Source organism: Desmodus rotundus, chromosome 8 (genome assembly GCF_022682495.2).
Source record: "Desmodus rotundus isolate HL8 chromosome 8, HLdesRot8A.1, whole genome shotgun sequence".
Classification (NCBI taxonomy): Eukaryota; Metazoa; Chordata; class Mammalia; order Chiroptera; family Phyllostomidae; genus Desmodus; species Desmodus rotundus.
In genome coordinates this window covers 69,894,615-69,906,710 of record NC_071394.1, presented here as the reverse complement: position 1 = coordinate 69,906,710, position 12,096 = coordinate 69,894,615, and the positions used below count along the sequence as shown (strand labels likewise).

Below are 12,096 nucleotides of genomic sequence, written 5' to 3'. Positions count from 1 at the left end.
GTCAGGATGATCTCTGCAAGCAGGAGTCTCCTGGAACTTTACAGTAGAATTTATTAGAGGGTCTTGCCTCCCGGGCATACCTCAAACTTCATGTATTTTCCACTCCAGAAGATTATTGCAATCCCAGCCTATGAGATTACTGTCGGCTTGTCCAAACGGGTACAAATTCCTTTAAAAGTGAAGAGGCAATGAATACAACTTATATATCTGCCTTGCCCCCCCATACACAGAGCTCTGCGCATTCTGAGGCTGCTGCAATGGCTGAATTACTCACAATGATACAATAGTTCTCATCTAGAATTGACTCATCATGAGCATATTTATGGCTCGTCTAGTGGTTTGCAGCTCAAACTTTTCTGTTAGGAGTTTGTGCCATTTATGCCTGAATGAAAAAATCCCATCCTGAGTACTATTGGGGTGATCATTTCTTAAGTTATATAAACGTGTAACCACTAGGCTGTACACCCGAAACTAATATATTGTATGTCAACTGTAATTGAAAATTGAAAAATTAACTTTTAAAATCCCATTCTATGTTTAATGAATATTTGTTTTTTACAGTTGTCCCAATTATTTTCCCCTTTGCCCCCCTCCACCCAGCCCACCCCCTTTCCATAGTCAATCCCAACCCCATTGTCCATGTCCATGGGTCCTGCATGTATGTTCCTTGACTAATCCCTTCACCTTCTTTCAAGCAGTCACCCCTCCCTCCTTCCCTCTTTCCACTGTCAGTCTATTCCATTAATCTACGCCTTTGGTTCTATTTTGCTCATTAGTTTATTTTGTTCATTAGATTCCTCTTATAAGTGAGATCATGTGGAATACTGTGCAGCAGGAAGAAGGAATTTGTATCTTTTGTGACAGCATGGATGGAACTGGAGAGTATCAAAATCCCATTCTCAATGAATAAGAAACTCCTGTGTGTGTGTTCACGTATATATGTGTAATACAGCAACTAACGTTTACTAAGTTCCTACTGCGTGGTGGTGCCCAAGTACTCTGTAGATCTATTCTCCCACTGACTCTAAACTTCTTCTCTTTTAATAACAACAGGACAGTAAACATTTAAACAATCAAATTTTAATGAATAGCCATATTCATTGTTGACACTACTTGTAGACACAGAAACACCATGCAGCTGTCAAAAATGCCACCGCGCTTTATTTACATGTGGCCTTTCCACCAAATGCTCCTTCCTCTGGGTCAAGAAAATAAATAAGTAAATAAATCTTAAAAACAAGATAAAACAATTACAAAATAAATCCTTCTCATTCATTGCTGGTGTTGACATCTGTGAAGCATTAGAACAAATGTTCAGAAAAAAATCTTGCTCTCCATTATTAAAAACACTGTAAAATACAAGCAACCACTGGAGCACTGGCCCATGGCCCCTTGGAGCAGAGAACAGGGCACTAGAGGGTGTTTCAGAGATGAGAAAATAAGCCTACGGAGGCTGACTTCCCTAAGGTCTCCTAACCAGGTGGGGGTGTAGTCTCACTGGTTCACTCCAAAGGTATATATGCTGTTGTTTCTAGGAATCCCTTTGGTGTTGTGTCTTGTTATTTGACAGTCCTCAAGGTTGACCAAACTGTTGTAACTGCTCGGGTGGGTTCCTGTCTGGCCTACACGGCTGGCCGGCCTGTGGTCTCGCATTTAAGGCTCAATACTGGACTCTTGATCCGGTCCACTTTTGAACATGGAGCTGAGCCTTTTGAAGAGTTGAGTGTTGGATAGTGATTTCTCTTATTTCCTGACTCCTGCAAGCCTCTCTCAGTCAGCCTTTCTCTTGGAATTGCTACAGTTCCAGGGAGTGCTGCACAATTGAAGAGTTGATTAAAAACTGCCTTGTAAGGTTCCCAGATGCTTTGGGTGAGTTTTTCAAAGGCAGGAATGACAAATGAGTTCTTTACAGGAACAGGGGTCGTGATGCACATACAGACGTTTTGAAGATTCAGAGTCTGAATTCAGCTGAGAGTACTGTGATTGACTAGTGATGTCTGGCACAAGCCTAAGGAGAGGATAATAGTGCAGAGTGGCATGACTTTTTTTGCCAGGTGTAGGTTAAAAGAACCTGCAGGAGTGGGCGACGTTCACGCTGTGCCCTCCTCTCCACAAACGCTTCCTGTTGGCCATTTTTAGCACTGCACTGGATGCATAACTGGGACTCTAGCAATGCCTGAGGCCCCTCACCCTCAGCCTGGTGGTTTCACTCTGGAGAGAAGGCAGGTTTACCACACAGATCTTAACACATGGAATCTACTTTCAGTGTAGGGTCTGAGCCTCACCCCATCTTTCCAGGCTTTTCTTACAACCTTTTCTATAAACACTAGAGCCTTCAGTGGCTCCTTTCTATTGTACGAAACAGCCCAGGCTGCTGGGAAGATTGTCCCTTCTTGACAGATGCTGTCAGGAAGCCAGATTAGATCTAGCTTCTTTTGATTGGCAAACAGGATCTTGATCAAGAATTTTTAATCCTAACACAAGGATGGCTCTGAACCTTTAATGTTTCTGAGTAGCTCTTTAGACCTGCTGGGAGGCCAGGGATGAGATAGACCAAAGGACTCCCTGACATCTCTCATCTTTTCTTTGTTGCCTCAGGCAGATGCTGAAAGCAGAGTGTACGCTTGGACACTGTCTTACCCTTTGACCAAGGTTAAATCAGCAAGAGCTCCCGACCACAAAGGTGTCACACCTAGCCATGGTATTCCTCAGCAGGGGTCTGAACATGTGGTATCTACAATGGCCTTTGCCTTTGCCCAGCCTTTGCCTCCCTTCTCATCCTTACAATTGGAAAAACCCACCCTCTTCCTAAAAGGCTTGCACTTCCATTGTAGGGACCAACACCTTGATGCATGCCTCTAGCTAGTGTGGGAGGCAGCTTCTATCCTCCTCAGATGGTGAGCAGTGCGACCAGCAGCAGGGACCCTCATGGAGGACTCCTCAGGTACCATCACTTTGTGTGTATCCACAATGGGAAGTGGTAAACACCAGACACCATCTGATCCCTGCCCTTCAACCCTTCCACGTCCCCCGAAGAGTTCTGAGGAGCCAGACTTAGGTTGTGACTTGGTCCTGGAAAACAATGCCAAGGAGAATGGAGTTTGCCAAGTTTTCTTTTACCAGGACAAACCAATTTTCCAATTAGGATCCTGTACCATTTATATAATCTCTTCCTTTCAGTGTTAGTTCAACTGCTGACCCAGGACAAAGAAGAGTAACTTCGGATGGATCCTGAAGTTTTTAAGTGGTTTCTGTATTTTTTGGAAGCAGCAGCAGTTTCCCAGCAGGCTTCCAGGTTTGACACTGCTTTTCTTTACATCGAGTCACAAATTTACCTAACTGCAGTTGGCCAGAAACAGGTTGCCTTCCAAGGATTTTGTTTCACACGTTTGTTTAATTACCCACTGAGCCATCACCTCCATTCCCTTATTTAGTTCCCTGCTGCCTATTTCAAAGGATGCCCTCAAACACATTAATTCACTTTTTCAAAATTTGGCCATTCTTGTGTTCAGCTGTATTTCGTGCTGCTGCCATGTAATGAGATATGCAAACCAACTTTAGTGTTTAATAAACAACTCAAGTTTTTAGCCTCCTATTCACACTGAGAATATTTTGTAAGTTAAAAAATTTTGAGTTCAAAAAGTATTTCCCTAGAGGCTACACACACAAAAATAAGATTTCAATGTAAATTTTACTATTTTATTTGTGAAAAAACTACAAGCAGAATTCATAAATAGACATTTCTATTTAAAGCAAGAAAATAATAAAGTGGCTTCTAATAACATAGTCGTGCACATGCCAGTAACAGGAATATATTAACATCTTTTATTTGCTAGACAAAGAGCAGTGTCCAATATAAATTTCCCCAAAACATTAAGACCTGTGAATTTCTGACCAGTTCACAAAACCACCAACTGACACTTTAGCATGAAGAAAAAAAAACAAACCTAAGACTGTCAGCTCTAAGGACGTTACAGAGCAGAAACTTCCAAAGCGTTATACAAGCTGTCTTTCTGGGCAAATGAAAAATATAGCTCGTATAATACATTAACAAAAATTCACAAGATTATGTTTTGACATACTTAACAAGCATTCTCTATTTGTCTCCAACAAACAAAAAGCTAAGGAAATAATGTAACCATCTTTACACAGTAAATTAAGGTTACAAGTCATACACAAGAACAGAACTGCTTGCGCATTAAAAACTGTTCAGCTCCATTGTCATACTCTAAATGTTGGCTCTTAAACCATTTTCGGTTACATACAAGCAAAGGTTATTATATATTCAGCAATTAATAAATTTTCAATAATTTAAGATATGGTTGCTTAAAAAAGTAGACTGAGAATGGTCTTGATAAGGCAGGTGAAACATCTTAGTGGAACTAAACTCACAGAAGCTTCTGCCAATGTTTTAAAATAACTACACTGAAACTGAAAGGTTTGGATTAAAATGTTGTGTGTCAAGGTGTTTTTCTTTTTTTCTGTCACTGCATGACTCAAACAGAGCATGTCAGGTAACTGTGTGCGCATCCGTGAGCGATAGTGTGGTGTTAAAACAAATGGAAACTTGCAAGTGTAACACTGTGCTTTTGTTTTTGTTTTTATAACCTGCTTACTGTGCCACTGAATACCAAGTATTTCTGGCCCTCTTTTAATATATATTTTTCTAATCTACACTGGTGTTTTTACACACTGCCTACTAGGTGTAGGACAAAATGCAAATGCAGTATATTACATGAATTCCATTTCCAGAATAGACACCAGAATTGATGGGGGATAGCAACAATTTCAGAAATTAAAAGCCTGAAGTACCTACCACCTCACTACCTCAACAGAATACACTATGGCAGCTAAAAGACTGGCCCAATAACATCTGATTGCCAAAAAAAGTTCCGATGTCAGCTGCAGTTTCTATCAAAATGGCAATTTCATCCCACCTGTTCTAAAGCAATTCTCCCTTCCTTCACCCTTCCCTATTCTTTAATTTTATCATGGAGGCAAAACCCAAACCCAAGACATTGGCAACGAATTAGCAGCCTATGAGTAGCTGGTTAATTAGCTTTTTCCACTAATCTAGGGGTCCAATCACTTTACATGAAACTAATTTTGAAAAAGTCACAGCATTTCTGAACAAAGTGCTTACTAACACATATTGGTTCAAAAAGCAGTGCAAAAAGTATGAATTTGGTGACATTTTTTTCTTTTCAAAAAGTTAAGAAACTTAGCAATTCCTTACATCTCTGGAAAATAAATATGGCTGATTAATTTACCCTCCCTGAGACCCTTAATAAAAGGAATATTGAAACTTTAGAAGGAATGTCTTTGCAATATCCCACTAATATTAAAACGTGGATTTAAAATTCATAGTCAAATCACTATGTATTATATATTCTGATGCTTACAGAAAGCATCTGATTTCCTTTGGTTCATTAATAAATACTTGAAAAATGTATTTAAGATAATAAGTATAGCTTGCATGCCACATACAAGCATTATTTTAAAAAGAGGGGAACATTGTCCATGCATTTTAGAGTAGGACCACAGCAACAAATGGCACTGCTTTATAACCTTTGACTTTGAGAACAGAATTTAAATTATGGTACAATGGTGACTACAGAAGAGTTTTAATGTAAATGTGAAAGGAACCTTTCCTGTTGGCTACTCAAATAAAGCTGTTAATTTTTTTAACTTGTTGCCTCCAGACAGAAGTTACTTCTATACTTAAGCAAACCAGGTTTTCCATACCAAAATGTGGTGCTTCCTTACAAATCGGCTGCCCTTTTATGAGTCCCTAAAGTATGATCAAATAAGGAAGGTGACATCAAATTCCCATGCCTGAAAATGACTCTGAAGTCTATAAACTCTGGATGTGAATAGTAACAGTTAAATAGAAGGGAGACTCTAAATCCAAACAGAGCAAACATTTTAAACATGTGGGGTGTGGAATCATTAGTGGTCTTTGTTCTCTGTGTGTGTTTTGCAATACAGTGAAAAATAAACTTTAAGACAGTCTACGCGAGCTATCTTTATGTCAAGGAAGAAAAGAACCCAGGTTCTCAGGAAGTATGAGCTCTCCCTCCAATTCTGGCTGCTAGCACTTCAAACATTGACCACTTGAGCTTCTTCCCATAGCAGAGAATTTAGTAATGTCTGGACTGAATGTATGGATGATAACCATTTTTCATAAGTAAAACAAATAAGAGTAGATTTTTAAGAAAGAAAAACATGCTCACAACTGAATTGGTAGGGTAAGGGAAAGGGAAAGGAGGGGACATGAGGCAAACAAACTTCAATTCCAAAACCACCAATGCAATGTCACGTGCGAAGTGGAAATAGGGATTTGCTTCTTGTATGGACCAAAAATATAGTTTAGATAGTTTTAATCCTAAAACTAAGAGACAATTTATGGATTTACCCCAGACATGAGTACGGGGTCTGGAAAAATGGATGGAATTCGAGTTACCGAATACCATATTTTTATGAGTGCTTATGTAAGAACAGCAATTTGTTAACACATAACCGTAAATTTACTTGAATACTTGGCATTCTGGAGCTAGCTGAGTTCCTTCTGAATGATAAAACCTCCCAACAAACCACCTGTGATTTGTCAGTTATTCCATCGCAAATGCAGGCTATCTGGAGCAGTCTTCAATTTGAGATCACACTGTTTAAAAATATATATTTTCATATTGTCCAGTATTCTTTAGACAGATGAGAGAGTCAAGTTCCCACGCGGGTTGGAACACACTTCAGGTAAGACTGATTTTAATTTAGTTTCAGCTCTTTTGTAGAAGGGACTGTCCCAGATCTGTAACTGTTCAATGTTGTATTCACTTCACAGTGTATCAAGCACCAGCGTTGCCATGGATTGGTTTCAAATAACCCTTTATATATATTTTTATATTTATATATATAGTTATATCAAAACTGATAGTACATAGTATAACTGGAAGAAAGAACTAAACTTAGAAGGATATGCTGAAAGGATGGAGTTTGTGAACACAATAAATAAAAGTCCCCCCTAACCCCCGCCCCCCCCCCAAAACAAAAAAAAGTTGTAATGTACATGGAAAATTGTGCACAGCAGTTTTTTTTTTGTTTTTTTTTTATAAAAAGTAGATTCAGAAGCACATCCAATTATAAATGATTGTTAGGAAAAATCATATAAAACAATGGAATACAGAAAAGTGTCAAGAGTAATTGTCAGGGTGCGAAATTCCTTGGTGGCCAAATGCCCATGGCAAGCAGAAATTATCCTGGCAGCATCACTAACAGGTCGATGTCCACAGAAGATTCTCCAGGGGTGCAAGCAGCATGGGCAGGTGGAGGATTTGAATTTCATACCCTGATCCATAGTTTTCATAATTCCATGTGCAATGTCAGAAAGATTCATCATTTACTGCTGACATGTCGCCCTTTGGAGTGGAGGAGCGGGAGGAGCCTTTGTCTGTGCTCTCCGACCCCGAGCTGCTCTGGTTCTGTTGTTCTGACCCTGCACTGGAGGTCACTGTGGATGAGGATGTGGAGGAAGAGCGAGTCTTTTCCTTAAAGTCTGTGATAATGACGGTGACGTTGCCCACAGTTACTGCCAACTGCTGTGCAGTGCTCCTGTCCACGTTTTTCAGTCGGGGCCTGAAAGCAATACCACAGAGGAATAGCCAATTATATAAGCTATGGACTAAAAATGATTTCTGGCAGATATTATTAATACACAGATTTCATGACACTGTGGCAACGAATCTAAATTGTCACCACATATGCCAAAGCTTTAACACAAAATCTCCTGCAATCTTAGCAATAACAGAAAACACCTGCAGTTAAGCAAAGCCTTGGACGACTCCAAAATTATCATCAGTTGATCTGTCTCCTGTTTTGACCACAGTGATATAAAGTTGTGTGTGTGCGCGTGTGTGTATGAAGTTAATAGTCTCATACTCTATCCCTTCTTAGCCTACAAACCCACAAGGACAAAACCATCTGAGTTCTTGATTATGAATAAGCAAATCAGAGCAGCACTTCAGTATTTTATTCTAGTTTCAAATACCTTGAGGAGTGATTCGATTCACTGGTCTTTGTTGTAGCATTTGCAGACTGTATACTGTTTGCTTCGCTAGGAGGATCTTTCAGAATATCGGACTTTGGTCTAAAGAGGGGGAGGTACCAAGAGAGGCATTTAAACATACCTTTGATTCATCTGCAAAATCATATACTGTGCTGAGTTACCCAGGAACTTACTTTGTTTTCTTGTTGGCATTTTTCTTGGTAACACTGGGGCTAATTTCCTTATCCTTCTCAGGTTTCTCTTTGTCTTGCTTCTCCACCTTCTCCTTCTTCTCCTTCTTTGGAGGTGGAGGGGTGGCGTACTGTTGTGCCACTTGCTGTGCCACCAGCTGAGAGTTGATTCGAGGTTTTCTAAAACATTCAAGGAAAGACATATCCTTATTTGTTTTATGAATGTATCTCGTTTTTATTTTTGTCTCTTAATTTCTTAGATATTTTATTACTTTCTGTCACCTCCAAACTCAATTATACGGTGCTATTTCTACATTACTGCTTCTACGTAGCAAGGATGAGTCCATAAAACTTTTCCTCTCTCAAATTCACTTTCTGTACGACTGCCTTTAATGACATACACACATGCTCACACAAAAACAGTAAAAATGCCTTTCAGCCAACATAAAAAAAAGGACACTTTTCTAAGAGTGCTGAGGACACTACTTCTTTTGAGCTGTCAAGATTACACAGACTGACAGCTTTCAAATACTCCTGCCGCAGAGGGTTACTCTCATTTTATTAAATGGATACTGGTAATCCCTTGAGAAGAAGATAAAATCAGAAGTGTGACGATATTCACTCCTCAATCTAATTATTCCAACTTGGTCTGCTCCCCTCCAGCTCTGTGACTGGTTTGGAGAACACACATAGAGCAATAAAAGGTAACTGTGGTTCATACTAGCTCCCAAAGGGATGAAGACTGAAAGTCAATATAAAGAATCTTAGACAATACATTCATTGTGTTATCAATCATTATGTCCCCACCCACCTCCAACTGACACTGGCTCTTAACACTATCGTTTACAAATTTTAACTGGTGCTAAACACTTCTTACAATGCATGATCATTACGATTCAAAGGGGAAAGGAAGAAAAAATACCCTATCTGCTGTTTCTATATAATATTAATTTTCAAAAACAGTCACATCTAGATCAACATGTACAGCATCATAAGCTCTCCAAGTACAAGGTGGGGAAACCAACACCCAAATGGATCCATTCATGAGGTGAAACTGACTGGCTGTCACAATGTAAGGACCCCCTTCAGGCACGCCCTAGAACTCCCTTTCCTTTTCCCAGGATGGAGGACTACACAAAATGAAAAAGAAACCGAGGAAAAACAAAACAAAAACAAAGCTTCCATCTTAAGTAATTCTGGCATTTTTTGGGAAAGAAGACAGAGTTGTTAGATACATGATCCGCTGATCCATTAAGTTAAGCACTGTTACTGGGTTATTGGAGCACCTCTTGGGGGCAGGATGCTTACTCCACAACCACATGAAGGTGAGCTGAAGTGTGGAAGGCACTGGATTTGTTCTGAGTGTTTCAGTACTGGTTCGGTGGTAGTGTGGCTTTGCCAGAGAACATACCAACAAAGGTGCAATCTCAGAGCAAGCTTCCCACTGGCCTCCATCAACACACGCCTTGGTCACGGGGTGCCACACCATGAACGCCAGTCAGGTACACCTCAGCCTGGATCACAAATGGCCTCACTTGTCACTGAGCAAGGGATTCAAACACAGATGTGAAGTATCCCTAGAGAGAAAGGGAGGAATGTACTTACTCTAAAGCCTGGTCCCCAAATGTGCACAGGATCCCACATGAAAAGTAACTTTCTGTTTTTACAGTTTCTAAACAAAGGCAGCAGTAGCCATCTAACACATTCTACTCCTTCAAAGAAAAGTATTGGGTTGGCCAAAAAGTCCATTATGTTTTTTCCACATGATGGCTCTTGCAGTGCTTAGTTTGTCTTTTAACTTCATTTGAAATAATTTTATTAGATTGTATTGCGACAGCTGTCGTGTCAGCATGCATTAAAAAAACCCATCAAAATTGGTGAATTTTTGTGCAGCCATTTTAAGATATGCAACATTTTTGGTATATGATGCTTTATTATTTCAAGAAAGGTCAAAATGCAACTGAAACACAAAAAAGAAAGATTTGTGCAGTGTATGGAGAAGGTGCTGTGACCGATTGACCATGTTAAAAGTGGTTTGCAAGGTTTCTTTGTACTACTAACATTTTGGCCAAATTAATTCTTTCCTGTGGGGCTGTCTTATGCATTGGGAGATCTTTAGCAGCAACCCAGGCCTGTACCCACTAGAAGCCAATAGCAGGTAACAGCCAACATACTCAAAATGTCCAAATTAATGAAGTTATTGGTGAAAATGTGTCTCATTTTACGGGAAAAAGTCACAGACTTTTTTGTCAACCCAATATAACTAAGTTAATATTCACAAAAAAGATTAATTGCCACTAGGAACATTTCACAAGCACTTGCTGGGGACATAACAGATGAGCTGTCTGCAGGGATTACCAAACGGTTTACTAAAACTCAGCCAGGGTTAACACAGTGAATCAACCATTGTAACTACAAAAAAACTACACCTTGATGGAGAGTTTCAATGAAACCAGACGTGTATTTTCCTTCAAGGAAACCCAACACAAAAACAAGAGCACAGATGGACATCAGTCTAAGAGTATCTTCAACAGACACAGTCACAGGCATTCCAAGTGCCTGCCCCAGAAAACTCCCAGCTTAATCAAAGGCTCATCCAATCAGTTAAGAGGAGCTTGTCTGACTCTAGGACATACATTTATGATGTCACTCACCTCGTTACACTAAATAGCCAATCAAATAACTATATACTCCTCAATGGCAAGACTGCCGTCTCAATCATCTTTGTCAATAAATTCATCTATTGGATAAATAAAAAACAAACAAACACTGCAGAGAAAGACAAAGTAGGGTGAGGATTGAGAAGAGGGGCCCAAGGCGGTCAAGAATAGCTGCCAGCTTTTAGAAGAACAGGCCTAATAGGACCAGGGTTGTAAAAATGATGGAAGTAAAGACTCCAGAGGAATAACAGAGAGAAAACAGGAAGCCTTCTTTGAGAATTGTGGTTTGAGGTAAAACATGGTCCTAGCTACTACTGGAAGGGTTTGAGGGGATTTCTATATGGGAACGGGAGACAAATTGTGTTGTACACTGAAAGAGGGAGAAAAATCAAAGGTTGACAAGAGATAGGCGTTAACGCATTGGACAAAGGAGATAAAGAACACACTCAGCAAAGTCTTGGGAAAGAAATGGGGACACTTTTTTTCTGAGACAGGAGAGGGATGCTAGGTAAAAGGAGGTTGTAGGCAGAATATGGAAATGAGAAATCAGAGAAGAGATTCAGAAACCATAGACATTAGAAATGGTGCCTGGTTTGGTGAACAGGAGGCACTAACGGCAGACAGGAGAGCTGGTGATGAGCAGAGAGAAAAGAAAGTTACCGGTAACTCACAAATTGCCCTTAATGGCACGAGTGTGGCATGCCTTACAGAAGCTCTCAGCTAGCCAGACATCATGCTTATCCAGAATGGATTATTCTCTAACGAGGCCAGTTTGCCAAGGCTATGGGAATACTGTGGACAACAGGTGAGTCACCCATCTGCATGTTTCTGCTACTGGCATTCTCTAACACTCCAGCAAATATTATCCTCAGAATTCTTTGGCACATGCATCACACAATCCAGTATCTGTAGCACAGTATCTACATGTACAAAAGATAGAATGAGCTATAATTCTTAATATGTAGCATGTATGCACAACTGCATGCATGGTTTCATGTGCTAAGAAAATGAATTTGACTAGAATGGTTAGGTATTCCTCTCCTCTAATGGTCAACCAAAGCAAAATTTCACAAATGAAAAGGACCCAAGGTTACTGTTACGAAAAAATATGGGGTGTTTGCTAAATCCACCTGTGTTGTCAAAATTATTGCTGTGTTCTAAACGTGGTCCTAAGTAACAAACAACCTAACTCAGTCTTTCTCCA

General features: G+C 39.9%; 1 protein-coding gene across 1 annotated transcript in view; it reads right to left on the bottom strand.

The window, feature by feature from the left end:
• Window positions 1-1,064: 1,064 nt before the first annotated feature.
• The window catches only part of RYBP (RING1 and YY1 binding protein), a 90,004-nt gene continuing 78,972 nt past the window's right edge, over window positions 1,065-12,096 (bottom strand). Inside the window, exons 3-5 of the mRNA XM_053929379.2 lie at window positions 8,236-8,412; window positions 8,045-8,143; window positions 1,065-7,632 (exon numbers count right to left, since the gene is read on the bottom strand). Of these exons, the coding sequence (XP_053785354.1) occupies window positions 7,380-7,632; window positions 8,045-8,143; window positions 8,236-8,412 (529 nt within the window). The 3' untranslated portion in view covers window positions 1,065-7,379. The remainder of the gene's footprint in view (window positions 7,633-8,044; window positions 8,144-8,235; window positions 8,413-12,096) is intronic.